The sequence below is a fragment of the Acanthaster planci genome, linkage group LG16 (genome assembly GCF_054643075.1).
Source record: "Acanthaster planci isolate LZ-2023a linkage group LG16, COTS_SCS, whole genome shotgun sequence".
NCBI lineage: Eukaryota > Metazoa > Echinodermata > Asteroidea > Valvatida > Acanthasteridae > Acanthaster > Acanthaster planci.
The window spans coordinates 6,727,660-6,752,588 of record NC_141792.1 but is presented as its reverse complement, the minus strand read 5'-3'; the positions used below and the strand labels follow the sequence as shown (position 1 = coordinate 6,752,588).

Genomic DNA, 24,929 nt, shown 5'->3' with positions numbered 1-24,929 from the left:
GAAATTGATACCACTTCTTGCTGCTCGACTGCATGCGTGTGGCCTTCTCCATATTGTTTGCCTGATCCTTGCTGATGGAAATAGACATTTCAGTACATTTTTCAACAAGTTCGGGAATGGCAGTTTGCAATTTTCTGAGTGATACAGGCCTGGTAAGACTGTTGGAAAGTTGCTTCCTTCGGGATGAAATTGATGGCTGTAGTTAAGAACAGTGAGAATTGCAGACTTTGTATCTGCCTCATTCAGATCTTTGTAGAGCAAGTCAAGTTCGTCTTTTGTGGGGCTGGTACCTGAGCTTTTTGTTTGACATCACCACCATCAGCTGTATTGACAGATCCATCTTCAAGTACATCCAACTGCCTCTTCTTAGTTTTGGCCGAAGTAAGTCTATTTTACACGCAGGGAGATAGGCAGCTTCTTTTACTGATGCTGGTAACTTCCAGTAAGCTGGATCTTTGGTCACCGTTTTTGGCTCGGAATTTCGTGTCAGTGTAGAACATCAGTGCACTGACATGTGTACACGTCTCCCCAATGCCCGCTATACAGTCACAGTGTGTTGCCAATACTTTGCCACTCCTTTATGTAATTATCCATGGCTTCAGGGGAGTTTCTCGAAGTCGTTGTGAATGCATCACCTGTAAATCGACGAATATGGATGAAGTCAATTAATAATACAAATAATGAAATAACGGAATTCCTAGAAAACACACCCTTCAATAATAACTGCCAGGGAGTTGATGGGCAGTTCCACTGTGTCCGACGTACATTTTGGACACTTCAACAGTGTGTGTTATTATACTTATAATAAGCTTCAAAATGATATATAATTTGTTACATTTGGACCATTTTGAAATTTTGGCTCAGAGGTTGATGTTTCCGTGGAACTGCCCTGATACAACAGTCGTGCTTGGTTACGTTGTGTGGAACTGAAATTTAAGCAAATCTTTTAATTTAAAAGCAATAATAGACCAAAACAACTTAAGGCCTATTTGGTGTTTCAACTGTGGAAACATCTCTATTTTTACTTCAAACATTCATGTTCTTTCAATAGTGTTGTCATGGTTTGTTGGTTGTTTGCAACTGAAAACTGTAACTTAGTTAAGGGTCTCCATGTGTTCCAACATGTAAAAGTTCAAATAATTACATGTTTTGCTATTGAGATGTTTATATACATACAATACATGCTGGAGCTGGATTAAGAAATCATGGCTCATCACTTGAGGCACTGTGTCCAAGTCGGAACAAGAACAATGGCACTTAAAAGTTGTTAGAATGCAGAACTCGAACTTGTATACTGAAGAAAATTGAGCTCCCTCCTGCACTGTTAAACCACTTAATTGATTTCCAAAGTGGCTCAACAGATCATGCAGGATTTTTAATGCAGCCAACATCTTGCAAACTCAACTGTCAACACCCAGCAAACCCTGCAAAAAAGCAAAGGCAGCAACAAAACAAAACCAATTGAAAACCGGCAGGCCCAGGCCTACAACAAAAATAAAAAGTAGGCCTTACAGTAAAATAAAAGTTCACAAAATCTTCAACTCTAGACCACGTAGACTATAGCCTCCTAGAGTCCTAGGCCTCTGCAGCTTACATGTGGCTTGCCACATTAACCCAGTGTCTTGGCCACATTCATTGGGGCTATAGGTAGTCCAAGTAACAAGGACCCTAAAACTGATGATTTTCAATCACTTTAAAAACTGACATGTCCAACTCAGATTACAAAATTGTCAGTTTTGATTTTTCAATCAGAGGTGGACATGTCAGTTTAAAAACTGACAGTGACAAGTCCACCTGAGATTGAAAAATCTTCAGTTTTAGGGTCTTAGTTACGATTCCCCTAGTTACTTGTTGGACTAAGGCCGCGCCTATCGGCAACACCAGCACAATTAGGCATAGGGGGCTTAGGCTACATGAAGTAACAGTAACGAACAATGAAACTATGTGCCCAACTAACGTTAGGATATGGACCTAGCGTACTCTTACTCATGAAGGTCAAAAACATTTTGAACTAACGTTAAATACTAAGTTTTCAAGGAAAATTGTGGTATGAAAGTTTAATGGAGAGGTGGGCTCCAAAAGTTGTAGTAGAGATATGAAGATTCTGCACCAATCTTGTATCTTCCTGTAGGTATCCATCCCCCCTCTATGTATCTGAGGCGTCCACAAGCCCCCTTCGTGCCTAAGAGACCTCCTTTGCGCCCACAAACCCGTCTCTGCGCTATATCTACAGAAATAAAAGTGTAAATTAGAATCACTCCCAAGGCTCCAAAAATCTGATGAGGATTCTGCGCCAAATGCACTATTCACACAAGGCCCCATCGCGCCCACAAGCCCCCCCCCCTTTGCCGGCTACCTCCACAGAAATAAAAGTGTGAAATAGAATCGTCTCGAACCAGAACAACCACCGTATAACACCGTGGGAAAACCCCCACGACCTCACAAAACTCCCGCGTAAACTCTGTATGTTTTTAAAATTTAAAAAAAAAATTTTTCTTGCTAAATATTAAATAATAACCGAAGAAATTATGGATACACAAATGTGTAAAGTTTGACACAAAGCAAAATCTATCGACGACTTTGAAATAAAAAAAATAACTTACGAAATCTGTGCCGTTTATTGTGTTTAGAAAAAATAGACAACGCTCCACGTTTAAACACGGTAAATGTAACATATACATGCCCCGAATGTATACCCGTTTGTCCGCAAGGTAAAACTAAACGAATTTGCAAAGAGTGTTAAAAAAACCTGCCTTGCAAACATAATAAATCTAAATCAGTTTTAAAATTTTAACATCTTTCAGCAACATCGCTCCATAAGCTGGTGATAGCTTGTCCTAAAGAGTCCCAGCCCGGAACAGTACTGGACATTGTCCAGACCGCCGAACGCAGGGTCACTCTGCCATGGGTTGTTTTGCTCTTCGGAACATCTTATCAGGTAGCACGCGGTTAAGGTGGAGGGAGATTTCCAGCAAGCCGCCTGGCAGATTTCAGCTAGAGGAACTCCTCTGAAGTACGGCCAGGACGTAGAGGTGACAAGAACATCGTGGGCCGTGGTGTGAGATCAGGTCGTCTCATCATGTTGTGCCGGCCAGTCTGAGTTAGGGTTTCATCGTGATGACGAATAGCTGGGAATTAGATTCTCGGCAATGCTTGGTCCTGGCAAGATACCACTTGACAGTCCAAACCGGACACCATCTCTTGTCAGAATCGTCTCCTGATAGTGTGGCTATGTCAAGGCGAATATGTCGGGAGGTCGGAAGGCAGGCGTCTGATTTTTCGTCAAAACCCTGATAATTGGGATAAGGCGAACGCCGTGTGGCTCTCAGCGGATGTGACCATTGGCAATCAATAGGGCACACAGCTTGCTACCTCGTCTCAATGTAATGACCGCAAGGAGGAATGCCAGTTTGATGCTGAGATCAGACGCATCGGACAGCGGTTCGAAGGGAGGACCAAAAAGAATGCATAGGACGCTTCCGAGGTCCCAGGATAAAAGTGACGCATTTTACGTGGGGACGCTCGACGAACATTCCTCGAAGGAGATGATGGATGGCAGTGTTGTCAGAAACAGGCAATCCTTCGATGAATCCCCAGTGAACAGCCGCCAAGGCTGACTGGTAGTTGCGGATGGTGGACGTCTGGAGGCCCGAGTGAAATAGATACATGAGGAAATCCGCTACAGAACTCACAGGAGCTTTGGGCTGGTTAAACATTGTGGTCGTCGCACCATCTGGTAAAATGTTGTAGTCGTTTTTTTTAAGGTGGACAGTCGTCGACACGGGCCGCGATGGACGCAGTTTCTGCAGAAAGGCTCGATGCCCTGAAGGATCGTCAAGTAAAGACCCTCCGGTACTGGATGGAGGATCCCTGACTTGGGTTGGCGAAGGATGTCCTCCCTGACTGAAAGGACCAGCAGCCGTCGTACCAGGAGTCTTGTCAGTCTCTGAAAACACGGTTGGCGAGTCCAGAACGGAGTGATGAGGAGGATCCGACATGGCTCCTGTTCTATTTTGGACAGGACCCACGGGGTGGGGAAGATTGGCGTATGCCAGAAGGCCCGACCAGTCGACCTATAGGGCGTCTGTCGCCCATGCCCGCTGGGTGAAGGAACCTAGAGCAAAATGTCGGAAGATGGGTATTGTCGGCAGATGCAAAGAGGTCGATATGAGGACGTTCGACCTCCGCAAAAATCTGGCTGACCGTGTTCGGATGAAGAGTCCACTGTGTCAGACGGACAGTGCCCCGAGGGAGTGCTTCTGCTATGCCATTGCTTGTTCCCGCTAAGTGTACAGCCTGGACGAGGTCGACCAGGCTGGCCAGGAGATGAAGCCAGGCTAATGCTGGAGGAGCCTCAGACAAGAGAAACTGGAGGACACACTGACGCAGATTGAGGATGCACTTTGGCGTCGGAGCTGCTATACCTTTGTGGAGGTCGGGGATCGCTTCAAGGTAGGTCGGCCTCTGTGATGGGTTGAGGGCCGACTTCTTGTAGATGATGAGAAACCCCAGGGTGAAGGTGAGGGGAGTGTATGCCTTGGGTCTCGTCGGGGGAACAGCTGATGATTAATCAGTCGTCTAGGTATTGAAAGATGAGAACGTCGTGCTGTCGCATGTCTTGGTGACCCCGATGAAGACCCTTGGTGAAGTGGGGAGGCCGAACGGAAGAGCTCGAAACTGGTAGCTTTGGCCGCAGTATTCGAAGCGAAGGATTTTGCAGCGGGCGAGACATGGCTGGAGTCTTTTAGGAGCAGTCGGGGCGGAGGTCGACTAATGTCTCGGTGGAGGAGCCACTAGTTCATGAAGTGAGATTTTCTTGGTGGTCTCGATACGCTTCACCCCTGACTCAAGGACTTCGGTAAATTTCCCGGCGAACAAATCGTCTCTGAGAAGCGGCATATCCAGCAGGTTTTTCTTGACTGACTTATAGGGAATGTGTGCATGGCGTCCAACGCGTTGGCTCTGCGGCTGGAAGTGGCCAAAGGCAAAATGCGGGTGAACTGTTCAAAGACGGAATTAAGTCCCTAGTCGAGCCCTTGTAGGGCAAGGGCCGCAAAATCAGGTGAGACCGGAGAGTCCTTCTCGCAGGCCGAAGCGAGAAGCCATATCAAGGCGACAGAGAACTGAGTCGAAGTTGGCCCTGTCCGAATTCCGAAAGGTGTTGTGTTTGCCGGAATTGGACGAAATCTTGTCTCTGGCAGCGTAAGGGATATCGGGGGGGACGAGAGACGTCCTCCTGGGGAAAATGGTAGTAAGATATAGTCCTGGGAGAAGTTCCGCGCCAGCGGGAAGACAAGCTCAGCTGACTCGAGGCGTGAAGGGTGACGCTTGAACGAAGTGTGCCCTTGTCTGCAGGAGTAGAGTCTGACGATGGGAGCCCAAGAACATGGATCATGTTGCGCTCAGGAAGGCGGAGGGGGCCCTCGGGTTGAGTCAGGCGGGCAATAGAGTCAGTGTCATCATCCACAGAAGAGAGCAGTTGAAAGCCTGCGGAGGGGAGAGCCGAACCGTGTTCCGAACAGACAGAGTCACCACGATCTGAGACATGATCCGGAGCCGGGTCCCGCGGGGGAACGGTTCTGGCTGGAGAACAGAGACCACTTCAGCCTCAGAGAATGCCCCTTGTGAGGGAGGAGGGACGAATACTGTCGCCGCTGGCTGCGGCTTGAAGTCTATCTTGCAGGCTAGAGAGGTGAAGGCCTCCGAGAGGGACTGGAGGGTCGCCATCCACGGGGTGGATCCGGATTGGAGCGGGATTTCTTCTTAGCCTTGGACGAGGAAGAAGAAGCCGAGGAAGATGTCTTGGCCTTGCGCTTCTTGTGGGGGAGCTGGAGGCCGGAACGGTTGGAGGTGCAGTGTGGTGGGGGTCCCCCGAATGGCCTGTCGTATGCTACGAGGAGTGTCCCAGGTCAGTATTGGTGGCCTCATGGCTGGAGTCCACTGGCAGACCGGAGCTGCGGACGGGTTGTGGCGGCCAAAAGCCCCAGCGGCGTAGCAGCAAAAGCAAAAGGGCTGACATCATCCGATGCAACGGGAGGCTGAGCGCCGTGTTGTATTGCAGACTCGCCTGTGGCAGAAGCAGTTGGGATGTGGTAGGTAACAACGCCCGGTACCTGCAGCCTAGAGAAAGGAACAGCTCATTCTCTGGTCAACCTTGATCAAGGGTAGTGTTGCGGCATAGCAAGCTCAACCTGGCCTATTCATCCCGCCGGGTCTTTCCCTCCCACACGGCTGTTAATCTTGGATAACGCAAAACCACACCACAAAGAGCGGGACAGCCCACCAAGCCCTGCCTCACGGCCAGACCCTCATAGCATTGGGCCGTTATTGTTCGAACGTATCCACCAAATTGAGAACAGAGGGCTGCCCGGGAGCCCGCTCAACGGCCATACACAACACACTGTGACTGTTGGTCACATCCAAACCTGTAAATAATGCACAGAAAAAGGGGCAGAAAAGAACAGCAAAAATACGATGATTATACTGAGAAATTTTTGTTGCGCGTCTAAATGCAACTCCATTCCGGGAGCCAACACACTGGCTTTTGTTTGAGCTTGTGCTCCTAACAAATCGTACCCGTAAGCCTTCACATTGGTGAGATTCGACACTTAAGGCACAAAATTCCACCAAGCATTCGTGACGGTTTCACACTGCTCAATCCCAGTCACGGTATAAGACTCGTGTGACTAGACCCTTTATGCGGTTTGACCCACCCGAATCCCTTGTAAGTGGCTCCTGCGTAAGTGCCATTAGGAATGTGTAACTTGTGATTGTTTTTTGCCGGGAACTGGAATGTATCCCCCGTTGTAATAAAAGCGGTACCCAATCCATATGATAACGTGTCGCGTGTTTGTTTATAAAAAGACCTCTTTTCACCCACATTAAAAAACCGACAGGTGTCAACAAATGTTCTGTTAGATAAGACTTCAAGCTATACAAGTAGTAAGTTAGGCTTGCGGTTGCACCATGTACAAGAAAATATCTCTTTTATGAGTGTGTGGTTCTGAGAAGAACCGATGGTGGACATTCGACATTCCGAACAGTATGCTCTGTTCGTCCTCAGGAGGGTGATGTTTTGTTGTCATATTGGTTGTCGTAATGTTTATTTCAAGGTCAAAGATGTCATTGCCCAGTATGGGTACAGTCATGTCGTATAAAGTACAAGTGAAGTTGAAGCAAGGCAGATACATAAGAGGTTTTGTCGTTGGGAGATCCCAGTCGACCCCACTAGCCGTCGATGCACACTACACCGCATAATTAACTGATTTTGATAAAAAGTCAAAGGATCGCTGATCAAATGATTCACGGCTTTGTCCGTTGTTACGCGTGGGGTTTAAACACCTTCATTAAGTTGGGAAACTCGGCAAAAATGGTGTTGACCGTTTTTAGAAAGGTGTTTGAGAAAATAAAATGATAAAACGAGGGAAAACACAGTTTTTACTTGCCTAAAAACAAGACAGATGTTTAAATTTGCCAGACGTCATAGAAAACATAGACGGTTATAGGTATATTCGCGTTAAAAAAAGTAGTGTTTCTCTCGAGGTATTACTAACGCCAACGAATCGATTGGCAAATGCACTGAGATGGCAGATCCGCTGAAAGAAGACCCGAAGAAACCCATCCAAGTAAAGTCAAATTCACCTATAGAAGAGAAGATCTTGATGAGAGCATTTTCATTCGATTACATCCGTAGTACCAATAAAAGAATTACACGGAACACCAGAATGATTCTGGGTGGAGATGATTCTAATTCACACTGTTGTTTCTGAGGAGATAGCAGGTGAAGGAGGGACCTTGTGGCTGCGATGGGGCGGGGAGCCTAGGGAGTGATTTTAATTTTCACTTTTATTTCTGTGGATCTGGTGTAAAGGGACTTGTGAGCGCGAAGGGACTTGTGGGCGTGAAGGGGGCTTGTGGGCGATAAGGGGCTTGTAGACCCCCGGGATAGAGGGATGGATAACTATGGGAGGATACAGGTGGAATGGTGTGTTTGGCACAGAATGGTAATATCTGTACTACTGTGGTTTTTGTAATATGCTTATGAAGGGGTTAATCTGCTGCAAAACTTTCCACCATTGTATGTACGACATAAGATGTTACAGTGCTCATTATGAAGGTCATCAGATCACAACAGGTGTAGGTAATATGGGACAGCAGTATGGCGGCCATTGTTGTGTATGGTTACTATCATGCACTGCAATAGTAGTTGGTTATTGGTCTGCTGTTGTGTTTTAGGTAGATGTAGCTCACACCTGTTTGAAAAGGATTTCATATCAGGCCCATAACTAGAGGGGTGCAGGGGGTGCGTCAGAACCCCCTCTCCACGACTAAAAGGTCCGCTTTTGAGGCAAGAAAAGATTTTGAGCTATCAAAGAACATTTTGCGCAAAAACAAAAAAATGCCGCACGCTTTGGTATTTTTCGCCTCGGTCAATCCATTCTTCTGGAGTATTCTTGTAACCCCCTAAAACATTTGGTACGACCTGATGAATTCTGCTGTTTTTCAAAACAAAAAACCAAAGATCTATACTTATTCGCTTTGTTGAGGATTTGCACCACCCTCCCCCGAAAAGTCCTAGTGACGGGTCTGCATATTTAATATTCACGTGTGTCCAACTGCTAAGTGTATAAATTTGAAATTACATTGCCCTTATTCCAAAATTCCTTGGAAAATAATGTGAATTTTATCTGTCCTGTATTACCTATGGTAATTTAGAGGCCTTTGATGATTATGTCAGTAATCCTCATTATATCATTAAACAGTTCGAGTCATTATGTTATACTTCTCAAAAGAGTTCACAAACAAATTGTTCGTACGTATTCATGTTTATGCAAAGTACCGGTATGCAAATGAACTTCAGGGTCTCTTACCCCTATCTTCAATATGTGTCCTTTCTAGTTGCTCTCGGGTTTGGCGCCAAAATGTCGTCCAGTGTGAACAACATTTTTGCTGCTCTCAATCTTTTCGTCATTATCTACGTCATCATTTGCGGCATGTTTCGATTGGATGCCAGCTATTGGCACATTCCCGCTGTGGAATTGCCGAAGGGTCCATGCAAGGCACAACCCGACAACCAGACGTCCCCACCGCAGTGTGAAAATTACGGCAGCGGAGGTTTCATGCCGTATGGATTCAGCGGGGTTATGGTTGGAGCGGCAATGGGATTCTATGGTTTCATTGGATTCGATGTCATTTCAACAGCCGGTGAGTTCTCACAATGAAACACATTTTCTGCATAGCACTTCCATTGGACCTGTGTACAAGTGGTGCATAGTCCGAGTGGCGCATTACAGAAGCATTATAGAGTGACCACCCACGATTCCACGTTTCTGAGATACTTTATCTCGGAAAGACAGAATACTGAGATAAAAAGTCTTTCTGTGATATTGCTTCCGGGTAAGATATCCCTCCCTGATATTATATCTGGGAAAGACGCCTTTCCCCAATATCGTATCTCAGAAAGATGTCTATCCCAGATACGATATCGGGGAAGGACATCTTGCACAGAAGGACATTTTATCTCAGTATTCTGTCTTTCCGAGATAAAGTATCTCAGAAAAGTGGAATCGTGGGTGGTCCCTCTAAGCTTCCGTAGTGCATAGGACCCTGAGGTACACAATTATAGAGGAGACCCAATATGACATGTTTAGTGTCGATCTGCGTACTTTGCATTTGAAAATGAGGCTGTATGTGCCAGCTTCACACGCACGATATACACGATAGGTATGCACTCTCTGCCACAAATTGACGCTGTGCCGACTGCTCACGATTCTTAGTCGTATTATTATCAGACTATTGAAAGTAAGGAGTCAAGACACAAAATACATGTTAAATTCAGACTTTTCAGGCTGCAAATTTTGGTGGAAGAGTCTTTCAGGATGACTTGACATGCGGCTTGAGAGCTGACGTGATCCTTGGCCCATTGCTATGACGTTACTCCCCGGCCTGAGGAAATGTAGAAAACCTGAGTCGGCTTTGACTTTCCTCACACTGCTTGCCAATCCTTTTTGCTGCAAAACCTAGAATCCATCCAGTTAAATACCAGTACCTATTCTTTCATGATACATGCGACTGAACCTTTGTAAACAATTTCGTCGTCATGAAATTCTGGCCGATTCTGGCTGTATTAATTTTGAGCTACATGTATGTGTATGCAGCCAGAAGATTCGTAACATCAAAAGAAAAAATGAGGGTAATTTACCACGAACGAGCGTACTAGTCGTGTATCTGCATGTAAACTGTGTCGAGTCTGCAGGCGCACGCGATACGAAGTTCAACACAGAGAGTCTCGGTTTCGATGCAGATGTGCGCAGACAGTGCTAATGTGAAATCCTTCTATTTAATACAGCCTGAAAGTAAAAGGTCAAGTAGCAAGCTTCAGGAAACCCTTGCCTATTACATTGGGCCATCCTATCCCGTTCAATAATTTTTGGAAGAATGAGTCCTAGTTGAATCACCCCATAAAACACTCTTGTTGGAATTTTACCTTAGTTTTCCTCAAGTAATATTTAGGAAAAGTCACCTGGAGTTGGATAAAAAAACAAATTTTATTAACGACATTTTGCTTCCGGTGGTATCGTACTGTAGGTCTCCTTGTCCATGAGTAGTAATGGTAGTTATTATAGATCAGTTTGACCTCTGACCCTTGACCTACTTCCGGTGCAGTATAGATCAGGTTGACCCCACTTCCAGTCACGTGTAAGTCACGTGATAGTTATTTTTAGGTTCAGAAAGGTCGGTGGGGTTAGTAGGTCAAAGGTGAGTAGTAATCGGTGAATGGGTGAGAGGTCGACGGAGATGGTGGGCATAACCGCGACAGCGGTCGAGGAGGTGGAGGGGCTGGTTAAAAGATGAAAGCAAGAAAATCGAACGTACTCACCTGAATTTGCCGCATGTCGCGCCGCGTACTCTAAAATGGAACTCCATCACAGACACGTAGACTGACGCAGAGACAGATAAGGATTTATCTCTTTTGTGAACATTTGTGACCCCGGATCGGGGTCTTGTAGAGAGGCCCAGAAAATCCAAAGCTCTCATTCCAATGACAGAATGAAAGTCTTCAAACAACGGGGATCTCCAAGGAGAAGACCAAGAAGGGGAATGACATCCAGTCCTCTGTCGTCCGCTCCGTCGGCTTTTTGACGGCTGACTGAAGCTCCTTCAGGATGGTCCTTCCCGCCAGCTCCTGCAAGGTCAGAATAGACATGGGGACAAGGCCTGTCGGGCTGTGCACTCCATGTTGATGAACCCGCGCCTGTGTACCATGTAGCGCTGCAGTTCCACGGGTATGAGAAGCATTCTTGCCAGGGTTTCTGTCACTCGGTAGTATCTCTGTTTGGTGGTCTGGAACCAGCTGCGAGTTACAGCCGCCTCGACTGCATATAGATATCTAAATATCTAAATATCTTTAGGCTCATGGTGCTGCCCTGCAGCTGATGGTGGTTGCCGTACCATTTCCGGTAGCGACCGCACCGAGCTCGCTCCTACAGACGATACAGCGTGAATAGCACGACCCACTGACCCTTCTGGCAGTGGCGAAGAGCCAGCCTATTGAAAGTGTTGCTATTCGCAATGATGACGTCGGCGTCAGCGAAATAGTCTATATTGTCCAACATGGAAAAATATAGAAAAGTGATCATGGTCTTAGCCGTCCATTGACCGGAATCGAGGAGACGTTGGCCTTTGTTTAGGGCTTTTTGGAACTCCATGCTGATTCTTTGAAGTAATGAAATACTTGACCGTTTCAGAGCGAATAAATTGCCTTTGTCACTTTGTGCGTTAATGGATTTTATACAAGCACAGCATTTGTGTAATGGAAGAGCAAACAGAAAAAACCAAAATAATTCAGAATGAATAAAAAAATGCGAGCACGAAGAATTGAATCGGACGGTCTCAGTATGTACACAGCTGCACCGTCAGGCAGACGTTCCCCCACAGAGATGTGGCTTAGAAGAATTATTGAAATTCCAGCGACGGTCTGCAGCTCGTTCAGTCTAAGGAGCTGTTTAATGCCATCTGGTTCAAGGGGGAGGAAGCTCCACAGAAGTTGTATTTTTACGACAGCCACTATGCGGTTACAAGATCCATGACAAGTTTTCTGTGCAGATCGTACTTTTGCGACGTTTGTTTCCGAGGATACGACGATAAAAGAAAACACAAATGCACGGCTAAGTGTCTGTGTTGTTACCGGTCTTCTCCTGACTGCGATTTTACGGGTTGGGTTGACTGCCCAGACTGTAACAGGATGTTCAAGATTCCCTCGTGTTTCGAAAAACATAAGGAATCACACTCAGTCTGTCGTGGCCTTGAGGTGGTTGAAGTGGGTAGCACACTCCAGAAACATCCGTATCAGGCACGTGCTCAACGGCACGAGAAGACCATGTTCGAGTTCCACGGTTGTCTGTGGCACGGATGCCCAAAATGTTTTACGCGCAGAGACGTGACAACCCCGCTTACTTCGCTGAGCATGAGAGACCGCTATGAAGCCACCGTTCGGCGTACCTTGGATCTGAGACATGCCGGATATAACGTGGAAGAAATGTGGGAATGCGACTCTCAACGAATGGCAGACAGTAATGCAGATCTACGAGTATTTTTAGATGATCTTCAAGAGGACGCCCAAGATGTGATCCCACCCCTCAATCCACGAGACGCTTTCTTCAGAGGAAGAACAAACGCTACCAGGTTATATCACAAGTGCGGTCCGGATGAAAAAATAAAGTATGTGGACGTGTGTAGCCTCTATCCCTGGGTTTGCAAGTACGGAAAGTTTCCCCTGGGTCATCCCAAGATCATCACGGAGAATTTCGCCGCATCCATTGACGAGTACAAAGGATTTGTGAAAGCCGAAGTCTTACCACCGAGAAAGCTGTACCATCCCGTTCTTGCACGCCACGCGGGCGGCAAGCTCATGTTTGCTCTGTGTGGAGAGTGTAGTGAAACTCTACAGATGACCCTCTGCGAACACGAGGACTCTCATAGAGCTATCACTGGTACGTGGGTCACGGACGAACTGAAAAAGGCTGTGTCATTAGGATACCGCATTGTCCAAATTCTTGAAGTGTGACACTTTGAGGAAACCGAGCAGTATGACCCTGAGAGTAAAACAGGGGGGTTATTTACGGGCTACATCAACGCCTTCCTGAAGCTTAAACAGGAAGCTAGCGGGTGGCCTCAATGGTGTGACACGGAGGCAAAGAAAAACCACTACATTCGCGACTACAAGCTTCACGAAGGCATCAAGATCGACCCCAAAAATGTCAAGAGAAACGCGGGTATGAGGGCTGTGGCAAAGTTGATGCTCAACAGTTTTGGGGGGAAATTCGGCCAGAGAGAAAACATGCCGAAATCTGTCCACGTGGATTCCCCAAAAGATTATTTCGTGTTGCTTCTCGATATCCGAAAGACCGTCAACCGCGTTGACTTTGTGAACGAGGAAGTCTTGCAGGTCCAGAGGCAGCAGAAGGACGACTTTGTAGAGGCAGCGGGAAATACCAATGTGGCTATTGCAGCCTACACTACGGCACAGGCTCGGTTGTAGTTGTACTCTTTTCTGGAGCGTCTGGGTGAGTGTGTCCTTTATTACGACACGGACAGCATCATATACGTCGTCAATGATGGACGAGGTCAGTACGAACCTCCTCTGGGCGACTACTTGGGCGACCTGGCCGACGAGTTAGAGAAAGACTACGGACCGGGAAGCGACATCACTGAATATGCTTCTGGAGGGCCAAAGAACTACGGGTACAAGGTTCTCAGCACCCGTTCAAATAACAAACTTGCAGTGTGTAAGGTACGGGGAATCACTCTCAATTACCGCAACAGAGGGATTGTCAACTTCGAATCCTTTAAAGAGATGGTGTTGTCTGACGCCGAGAGAGGCGAGGAAGAAAGAGAAAACAAGAGAACCGTCACCGAACCTCACAAAATAGCCAGAGGATCGCAGGGTCAAGTGATCACTACACAGGAGACAAAGAAGTACAGGCTGGTTTATAACAAACGGGTGAAGACCCACGATTTTAACACTCTTCCCTATGGATACTAACATCACTCTTCTCGCGCCCCTCCCCCTTTTTTTACCTAACGCTACGTCATTTAAATGATCACGAATCAGTTATTAATACGTGTGATGTCCTCGATTAAATCACTTGAACAGATGGACGAGGTTCTGAAACGTCCATTTAGTTGCGTAGTCGCAGGTCCGACTGGTTCTGGAAAGACTCAATTTGTTAAGGAATTACCTGCGCCGAGCGGGAACTCGTCCGTCATTGTTCCATTTCTTGAGCACGTGACTCTCGATCAAGATGCTTATAACCATCTGGCAAGTGTTGCCCCTTACATACATTTTGTGGAAGGTTTTCCGGAAGATCTTCTTTCCTCGTTGGACCGTTCACAGAGAAACATGGTTGTGATAGATGATCTCATGTCGGAATCCGGAAACAACAAGAAGGTCACCGAACTGTTCACAAAGGATAGCCACCACAGAAATTTATCCGTTGTTCTCATTTTGCAAAATTTGTTCTACCAGGGAAAAGAGATGAGGACAATCAGTCTCAACTCCCATTACATGGTGTTGTTTAAAAACCCTCGAGATGCTTCCCAAATCATTCATCTCGCCAAACAGATGTATCCGGGAAACTCCAAGTTTTTAGTAGAAACCTACCACGACGCCACATCGTCACCTAACGGCTACCTGATGATGCTAGACTTAAAGCCGGACACGTCTGAGGAGATGAGATTAAAACCTCACATTTTTCCAAACGAATACACCGTTGTCTATGTGCCCAAGGCTTAAATAAGAAGATCCAACGTATGCGGCAGTCATTTGAAGATGTCCAGGCGGCTGAGAAACCACGCTTCGTTCCTGTGCATTCTGGCCCAGTGCACTCCAAAACAACGACAGACCATCGTGCAAGGGGCCAACAGGGAGCTTGTTGCCTGTTTGTGCGAGTGTGCCCTCAACATTTTAAACGGTAGCATTCCCCTCACGCCGAAAGAAACGAGAAAACTTAGAAGGTACAAGCAGCAGATGAGATACCTAGCGGACAAGAAGGTCGGCGTGCTAAAAAAAGGAAAATTCTCCGTCAGAAGGGGGGATTCCTTGGAGCTTTGCTTACACCGATACTGGGCGCTCTGGGTGGCATGTTGCTCAAATAAGAAACATGGAGCATGCCAAGAAGATGGTTTTGATTCCCCACGAGACCTTAAACCGGTTACAAGCAGCTAGACGACTCGAACAAACCCCCATCACTAGAGTCGTGCACGGACTGGACTCTGAAATGAGACGGCATCTGGAGAGACAAGATATAGGAGCAGAAGAAAAATTAAAACTGTACCACCAGACCCTGGGAAAGTACATGCAGTATAACAAACAGAGAAAAATTCCCATGACATTGACTCTGGAATCGAAATCATCGGACCACCCCCCTCGCCTTGAAAAACAAACGGGTAAGATCGCATCCGATTCATTCAGCACAGAAAGAGAACTCCCCAAACTGGATCCTGAGGAAGGAGTGGAAGAAAAAACTTTGCCACCACTGCGCCCGACAGAGATGAAGATTTGGGCTGTCCTCTTTATTTGCAGAAGCTTCGCATCTACCAGATGCGTCCCCCAGCAGGCCTGAGATTAGAAAGCTGCGTAAAAAGAAGGGGAAGGGGAAGAAAGCCGATCGGCCTGCCACTACCTGTATGAAATTGACACCATATTAAGCACCGTGACCTTCTGAACCAAGCTCATTTTTAAGTCGCTCTTCATCATGGATTGTTGTCCTCCAAGACAACAGTGCAGAATCGGCAACATATTAAAACGGTGCGCTGTGTACTGTTGTGTTGCCGCAGCACGCTCATCATCGAACACCGCGAGAGTACGGATGGGAGATACATACCTGAAAAAAGTGTATTATGACCCAAAACATCCCGCAGCATTCGGTGGTGTAGAGGCTGTTTACCGTGCTGCCTTAAAAGACGGCATCCACATGACGAGGAAAAGGATTCAAAAATGGCTAAGCCAGCAATCCGTGTACACATTGCACAAGCCCGTTCGAAAACGTTTCAAGAGGAGTAGAGAAGTGGTCGACGGAATCGATGATCAGTGGCAAGCGGACCTCGTAGACTTGTCGGCGTTGTCCGAATACAATGGCGGTTAAAGGTATTTGCTGACGTGTATAGATATTTTTTCGAAATTTGCGTGGGCGCAACCGATACAGAACAAGACGGGAAAGACTCTAATTGATGCTTTTCAAACCATCTTGAACAACGGCAGGTCATCCCGCACATGTCAGACCGATAAAGGTTCCGAGTTTACCAACAGACTGTTTCAATCCTTCCTCAAAACGAGGGGCATTCACTTTTTGAACCAAAGCCAGCGTGGTGGAGAGATTCAATCGAACCCTCAAGACTAAAATGTGGAAATATTTTACGGCCAACAATACGCGGCACTACCTGACGGCTCTACCCATACTGATGACCGCGTACAACACGTCTTTTCACCGCAGCATTGGAAGGGCACCCGCCACCGTCAATGTTTGCAATACGGATGCAGTCAGAAAAACTTGTACCCACCTGTCAGTGCTCCCAAACACGCCCCCTTTCGATTCAATGTGGGAGACACCATACGTATAAGCGTGGCGGCAAGGCCTTTCAAAAAAGGTTACTTACCCAACTGGACTGACGAGATTTTCACGGTGAGTGCACGGATTGCTAGAAAGTTACCCGTTTACAGATTAATAGACTAAGGTGGGGAAGAATTTCTCGGTACCTTCTATGAGCAAGAACTTCAGCGTGTGGTTAAAAAGGCGATCTGTACCAGGTTGAACGGATTCTTGCTAAGAGGAAACGGAAAGGCAAGACCAAATACTTTCTGAAGTGGTTGGGCTATCCAGACAAGTTTAACAGTTGGGTGCCACGTCGTTTGTCCGTTTAAAAGAATACCGCTTATCAAATCCTGTCATTCGAGATTGTGAATTCCATCATGAACGATTCGTACTACGTCACCCTCCCGAGCAACAGAAGTATGGAGGCGTATCCAAGTAACGCACTCAGTCACTATCGCGTGAACTTGCCTTCCCCCATGACCTTTGAAGGACACTGGGAGGTAGCCTTAGCTGAAATAACGTATCCACGCCGGTGGTTGAACGTGGTAGAAGGCCACAACCATATTTGGTGCACAGGAGAGGGAGAGATCCATACCCACTTCGTGCCGGAAGGGTATTACCCTACACCCGAAGAGCTGTTGGCAAAAATCTCACCTCCTATTGAACATGACGAGCTAGTTCGAATAAAATACAACAAGTACCTCCAGAAGATCGTAGTAAAAACGGCTGAAGGGGTCCACGTTACATTTGCTAAGCGGCTGAGTGCCCTTCTTGGTTTTGAAGAGGACATTGACATATCGGGTCACTTCAAGGCGACTGATTTCACCGACCTTCAATGCGTTCACGCCCTGTTTGTATACACTGACATCATTGAGTACAACATCGTGGGAGACATCAGAGCACCTTTGCTCCGCACAGTACACGTTGAAGGAGAGTATGGGTACATGATCACCAAGACGTACGTCAGTCCTCATTACGTACCGCTCAAACAGAAGTTAGTGAACACTATAAAAATTGATATAAGGGACGACGCGGGAGCACACGTGCCATATATAGGCGGGAGGGTCATCGTGAAGCTTCACTTTAGAAAACATCGCTCTTCGTATTTGAGTTAGTCATTACCATGAGAAAGCACTTTGTTCCGCACTCCAAGCATTATGAGGACTACTACACCCGTCAGATCGGCAGTGGTTTACCGGTATTCCACGGTCCTCGTAACCAGCAAGGATTTGGACTTGGCGGAATCCTGGGTGGCCTCCTGAAATCGGCCATGTCATTGTTGAAAAAGAGGGCAAAGGTGCTCGGCCGTCAAGCCATCCGCACCGGTGTCGGCATAGCAACGGGCGCCCTTGAGGGAAAAAATTCAAAATTTGCAGCTAGAATGAGGCTAAAGGGTGCCGGACGTGAACTTGCTAATCGCGCGGTCCGTGGCATCTCCACGGGGGTGACGGGTACACGCCGCACGGGTATAAAACGCAAGCACTCAGGCAGACGCGTCAGATCCTCAGGCGTCAAGTGAGCGAAAAGATCGCTAGATGTCTTTGATTAGACATTTAACTGGACCATCTTACTTCCAATTCCTAACATGCCATTTCTGCACGTCCACTTGGCCGAATGCGCCAAATCGGAATTGGATTTGTTCACGTTGCCCCCCACCCAGACAAGCATCGAAAAGGGACAACACACAGAGTATCATCCCTTCTCCAACATATCAGACGGCGGCCCTATTGGGTTTTTTGTTGCGGGCTCTGGCGAAGAGTACATCGATCCATCTCAAACAAAGCTTTACGTCAAGGCCAAAGTAGTCAACACTGACGGAAGTAATCCCTTTGATGACGCTGAGATAAGCCCCTGCAATTTACTGCTGCAGTCTCTGTTCAGTCAGGTGGACGTGACTTTAAATGAACGTCTGCTTTCCGCTTCAACGCCTACTTACCCTTATCGAGCCATCATTGAAACTCTCCTCAGTTATGACAACAGTGCAAAAATGTCACAACTGACTGCGGAGATGTTTGTCAAAGACACGGCCTGGAAAATGGACAACGTGAACTGCACGACCGGAGACGATGAAACAAACACTGGCTTAAAAAAGAGGAGCAAGTTCATGAAAAGGGGGCGCATCGTGGACATGCTAGGCCCAATTCACAGCGATCCATTTTTCCAAAATAAACACTTGATAAACGGTGTAGATTTAACACTAAAGTTCATCAGGAGCAGTAATGCTTTTTGTCTGATGGCATCTGGAGGCAATCCCAGCTAAAAGATAAAAATTGTAGATGCTTTATTGTTTGTTTGGAAGGTAAAGGTCAGCTCAGTGGTCATGCGAGGACATGCCAAGGCCTTGGAGAAGGCCACTGCTAAATATTCCATCAAAAGGATCCTGTGGAGGATGGTTTCTGTGCCGAGGGGCAATCTGACGCTAACACAAGATCACGTGTTTCTCGGACAGCTACCAGAACGCATCGTGGTAGGGTGCGTATCCAACACTGCCTACAACGGATCCTACGCCAAGAACCCCTTCAACTTTCAGCACTTTAACCTCAATTTACTCACGGTCCATTTGGACGGAGAGCAAGTGCCGTTCACTCCTCTGAAGCCCGACTTCCACGCCCGGCGCGAAAATTGCGTCAGAGCCTATCACACCCTTTTCTCGGGCACTGATAAAATGTACCAAAATGAAGGAAACGACATCAGTCTGCAAGACTATTCCAACGGTTACACACTGTATGCCTTTGACCTCAGCCCTGACTTGTCCTGTGGGAATCACTTGAGTCTCGTCAAGCGCGGCAACCTGCGCTTAGATATCCACTTTGCGCAGCCCCTGGAGGAGACCATCAATGTTATCATCTACGCCGAGTTCAACAACGTCATCGAAATAGACCAGGCACGTAACATTCTGTTCGACTACGGCAGTTAAATCTCCAGGGATGAACAGCTTCCAAATTTCAAAAATCCTGAGCGAGGACTGGTACGCAAAACACTACTTCCGAGGTGTCTTCCCCGTGACGAGCTACCGACACGTCATGTTCCGCGACCTAGCGCCCTGGTGGTCAACACGGATCCTTCTACCGAACCTGGGTGGCGATCTACATAACGAGGGATGGCGTTGGGGAATATTTTGACTCGTACGGGCATCGACCTCGGTTAAGAGACATAAGAGCTTTTATAAGAAAAAATACGAGTGCATCGAGATACAATAGCTACCCCCTTCAAGGTCCCTTAACGACTGTTTGCGGTCAATATTGCGTATTTTTCTTATTGCATCGATGCAGAGACATCAGCATGAGTAAAATTGTCAACATGTTTTCAAAAGATACCTCGGACAACGATACATCGGTAAATGAATTTGTTCGAATGCATTTCCCTTCCCTTGGAACTAAAACGCACGACATTCTTTTCGTTTTTCGACAAATTTCAAGAGCGCTTACAAGACCATGAGATGAATGCAAGTTATTATGCTCGAGCATTAAATAATTCCATTCGTGCATAATTTCGATTAATATTTATGGGTTAAACTTTATACTTAAAGTAGCTTTTGTTTTTCCATTTGTCAGTCATTTAAAAGGCTTCCATCAACAATTAGTTGGTTGTTTTGTTTACCATTGATACTTTTAGTTGTTTTGGGGTTTTTTTCGGAGTACTTAATTTAGAAGTCAATTCATTTCAAAACCATTTTAGTAACCTTACATAGAGTTAACGCATTTCCCATACATGTACTTTAACTGCTCTTGTTAACTTGCTTCTTTCTTTGAAATTTTTTTGGGGGAGTTTGTTTTTTTGTTTTTGTTTTTTATTATTGGCTTATATGTTTATTTTACGTTTTGTTTCAATTTGGGTCTTTGCTTTTTTTCTTCAAGGTAGTCAACTGGTACTTATAAACTTCATGTCTTTGTTCATTTTGTCTCAACTTCTTGATTTTGGTTTAATTCTGATCAGAATTTATTAAAATATTCAGTACTGAGTACAAAGCAAAGTGTGATGGTCCACACAGTTTATGAGTCTCTGCTTGTCTTTGTCTTTCTTCATTTAATTTAAAAAATTTGATTCGTACCAATTGAAAACCTTACACCGAACTTCACAACTATTCTATTACAACTTTTTATCAACTAGGCATTTTTTTAAAGCAAGATACAAGTCCATAGCATACATTTTAGGCACGCACCATTACTTCGTGTGTGTCAACTTAAATACAAAAAAATGATTATTACAAATTCCTAATTTTATAAACACCAATCGTGCGCCAATCCTGCCATAAACCATAATACACCGTTTTCAAACTTCTTGACAACTTCTTCTCTAAACTTAACGAAAATTCTAAACTATTACACACTTACAGATAAACTTGGGAATCTTCAATTACGAACAAAATACTTTAAAAGATTTTTGTACACAACCATAAACTGACTCAAATTGATGGTTTTCAAACATTTGGAAAAAGTTCTAATCAGCGATTCTACAGTTAACAGGTCAAACAGACACTGCTCTAGGGCAATGGTGAAGTCCAAGTGCTGATCCTTCTGTGCGTACAATTTTAAAATGTTCCTCGAATCGGCCATCAAATACATCATAATATCTTCCATAAACTACCGAAACTCTGGGTTCAAATCACGACACATACATTTTTCTTTGCCTAGTTTCTCAGAGGCAGCATCGAAAAGTTCAATTGCCGCCTGTGGAAGCAGGAGTTGAACCACTGTGACATAGTAATCGGAGGCAAACTCCTCCAGAACATGCTCTGTGGTGATCCAGACGCATTCGTGGTCCCACTGGCTTGGAGAGTCAACTTCGCACCCCTCACACGGTACACGATCTTTCGAGGACAGCTCTTCAATTTTGTTCACAACTTATTTAACAAGAATCTTTTCTAACAGGGTTTTAACTCGCTGTTCGCAATTGGCCTCCACGCCTACACACAAAAATAATGCAATAAAACCAACGATTAAACTAAGCCCAAAACTTCTTAAAATTTGTTTAAGAGTCTCTTGACCAGTCTCTTCCTGCGTACAGCTTCGGAAATAGCTTTGGCGTGCGACATCAGCATGCTCCGCTGTGAAGCAGTCAAGTTTATGCCTTTCTTCTTAGCAATCAGCCTTGATTTGTCCGTGTTCCAGAAGTACTCTCTCACGTTGACGTAAGTACTGCCCCGGAAATTTTTAACGAAGATGTAACGCTCACCTTCCAGGTGAAACCTGTCTGCGTCGCGTTTGTTCTCCTCTTCATCAGGGTCCTGGGGAAAGAACCCCTTCACAGCTCTCTTCCTCTTCGCGGCAAGATCGGGATGGGCCTGCGGTGCACCGGCATTGAAAGCGGGGGTCCACAAGTCAGCATTCTCCGGCTTGGTAGTGCTAACGACCCCTGTTGCGGTAGCGCCCGACCCACAATGAAACGAATCTTGGGTAGCTTCATCCAGGGTGGCGGCTAGCTCGTCACCGGTGAGGTCGGAGGGAGCGTGGATCTCAAGCTGCTCCGGGGCGGGCAGGGGGTCGATGACAGGGAGCTCCAGCTGACGGTGCCCCGTTACGACGTTACGGTAGTAATATCTCTGCTCCTCGCCGCTGTACACTTTGCGCCATCCGGCTCTCGGGTATTGAGCGGTTAATGCATCGGTGCTCACCGCATCGTCGCTTGCTTGAGACGCCGCTGATACTGACGGCTGTACACCAGCCATATCAGTCTTCTTGGTAGTTGCCTTTTGCGTGTCCGACCATGTTTGCAATGACGCTCAACTATTTGGTAAACCTTCAGTCTCACTAAATGTGGTTCTCATGGCGGTAGGTTGGGATATGATCTATAGGGTCCACCCAGCGTGGTATTTATATCGCGCAGGGGTGTCAGGTACCCACGCGGAACTGATAAATATAGGTGTAACCAATCGTGCCGTGCAATGAAGGACTCAATGCAATGAAGATTAGTGAACCCACGCGTTCGAAGCGTTCCTTCTTGGGATGACCGTCAAACTCTTTTGTCCATGGGAATTGACGACCGACGCTTTCTAAAACAAAGGAGATCCATTTGCGTTCGTGGACTCCTTTTGTATTCAACACTTCTCGACCATAGCCATAGCCATAGTGTGTGCGCATAATAACAATTTATTTGTAAACTGGTTTATGGAAGGCAACGATCAAGGCAAAAAAAATGGCAGGTGTATTGACTTCGATGTATTGGCAATAAATAAAATCATGAGTTATTTTTAGGTCGTGTTGCATGAAATGAGGCATTCTTGTAATTATATGTAATCGTGTGTTAATAATCTCCATGTTGTCACATTATCTGCTCCGAGCGGAACAAAAGAGGACGTGTTTTGGGTACCCACCACATAGGCCCGCCATGAGGCGCGCAAGTATATGCACACTTGACTCGGAGCACGCTTAGTGTGCATAACTAATTTACTCCGGCATTTGTGGTCTTGGCGGACACGCAGAACACGTGCAAGAACCCGCTAGTAACCACCTGTCTTTCTTTTTGCCGATTGGGGGTGCACTTCAGCTCGGGGCAGATATCATAGGCTAGCTGTGATCACACGCTATCATACTATCATACATCATATTGCTATCAGATATCATATCATAGCTATCATAGGTGTACTATAACCCGACAGGTTATATGAATCGACACAAGAGGATGACTTGAGACAAAGTTGTACTGTAGTTGATGTGGTTTATTCGGCTGGCTCGATGTGCGGCTCTCTGCCCAATTGCTAGAACTCATAGGGATTTTATACATTTACTGACTGAGTAACTCTGGCCCTGATCAATGGAGTCACAAACTTCTTACCAGATATTTTCGAATAATTAATTACCGTCCATCCTGGGTTTCCCAACAAGTAGGCCTATATGTAAAGTAACGTTGTTGAAAGTTTTAACGCAAGACACCCCGATCATCAGCTTCATTCAAAATCGTCTGTATTATTACTCTTGTCTGTGACTGCTTATACTCCCTTGTACTGTTCTTCATGCTTTTGTGAGGGAACTCCTCAAACGCGGGTAGTTCCCCCTTGTGTAAGTTTAACTACTATTTAACTACTGTTTTCGAAAAGAGCTTTGGTGACAAATCTATGGTTTTGCCCACTATGTTACTATTTTTCTAAATACTTTAATAACAAATACCATGTAAATATTTTTGTCTGATACTGTTTTTTCCAAAAAGTGAAAACATGCACATTTCGTGAAATGAAACAACTGCTTGCATGACAGAATTCTTATAGCTCTCATTATGTTGCAAACTACCCTCTAAATGGGTTATGCGCAGTTCATAATTTCCACGTTGAAACATGCGCGTCAAGTTGAGCACGAATTAATGTGTGCCACCATCACCCATGGTTTTATGGGTGATGATTGCACACCTTGATTCGTGCTCACATATTTCAAATGTTCTCTTTGATTGCACCCATAATACGCACGATACTACACGATGTGCGGCACCCCCCGTCGTAATTTTATTTATTTTGTTGACCTCCGATTATGCTGGATAAAAGTTCACCTTTAAAGTTGCCGCACAAGATTGTTTGCTGGCCAATATGCACAAGCGGGCACACGCGGAAACGAGCGAAAGGCGAGGTTAAATTTTTCTTCCAAACTCTTTCCATAGCTGAGGAAGCGCACAATCCACAGAAGTCCATTCCCCTGAGTACCATGGCCACAGTATTCTTCGTATTCCTGTCCTTCTTTGGTGTGTCCATTGTACTGACTATGATCTGCCCTTACTACCTCCTGGACGAAAAGGCACCCTTGCCTGAAGCTTTTGAGCGGATTGGCTGGACGGTAGCCAAGTATGTTGTCACGGTGGGCGGCATTGTGGGATTGTTTACCAGGTATCTTTACCAGCTAAAACGTAGTTGTGTGTAGATACTTTAGTATAAAGTCCTAAAGAAGATAACGATCCCTGGCGCAAATCACGAGTAAGTATTATAGTATGGGTATTCTGGACACAAACACATTTGGGTACCTACCCGACCCCCCAGAAAAAAAGTGTTTTTGGACTCCACCCCACATCTCCGGACTCTCTCGCTACACTCGCTATGATTGTTGCAAATCAGGAAGCTCTTGCTCTAACGAGACAATCTGACGCTCTACCCGACTTAGCTACCCAACTCAGCTACCCGATTCGTTTGCAACCAGTCAAAACCCCCCATTTCACAGCGAAACGGAGATTTGGGGCTGTCGAGCAAGTAGTACAACGTTAGACCCGTCGTCACCTTTTACCGTTGCGCCTTTTGAACTAACTCGTACACTTCTCGATTTTTGGTACATGTCGACGCTCCAGATCGGATCGCTTGCTCTCTTCACGATGCCACTTTCTTGTTCACCCGGGTGGTACAAGTATCGAACCAAAGCGTTG

The 24,929-nt window shown here is 46.0% G+C and overlaps 1 protein-coding gene across 2 annotated transcripts in view; it reads left to right on the top strand.

Moving 5' to 3' along the window:
• LOC110987575 (cationic amino acid transporter 2-like) overlaps positions 1-24,929 on the top strand; it is a 143,393-nt gene that overhangs the window by 90,263 nt on the left and 28,201 nt on the right. For both annotated transcript variants that reach the window (XM_087147371.1, XM_087147372.1), the window contains 2 exons: positions 8,899-9,204; positions 24,180-24,402. In XM_087147371.1, coding sequence (XP_087003497.1) covers positions 8,899-9,204; positions 24,180-24,402 — 529 coding nt within the window. The remainder of the gene's footprint in view (positions 1-8,898; positions 9,205-24,179; positions 24,403-24,929) is intronic.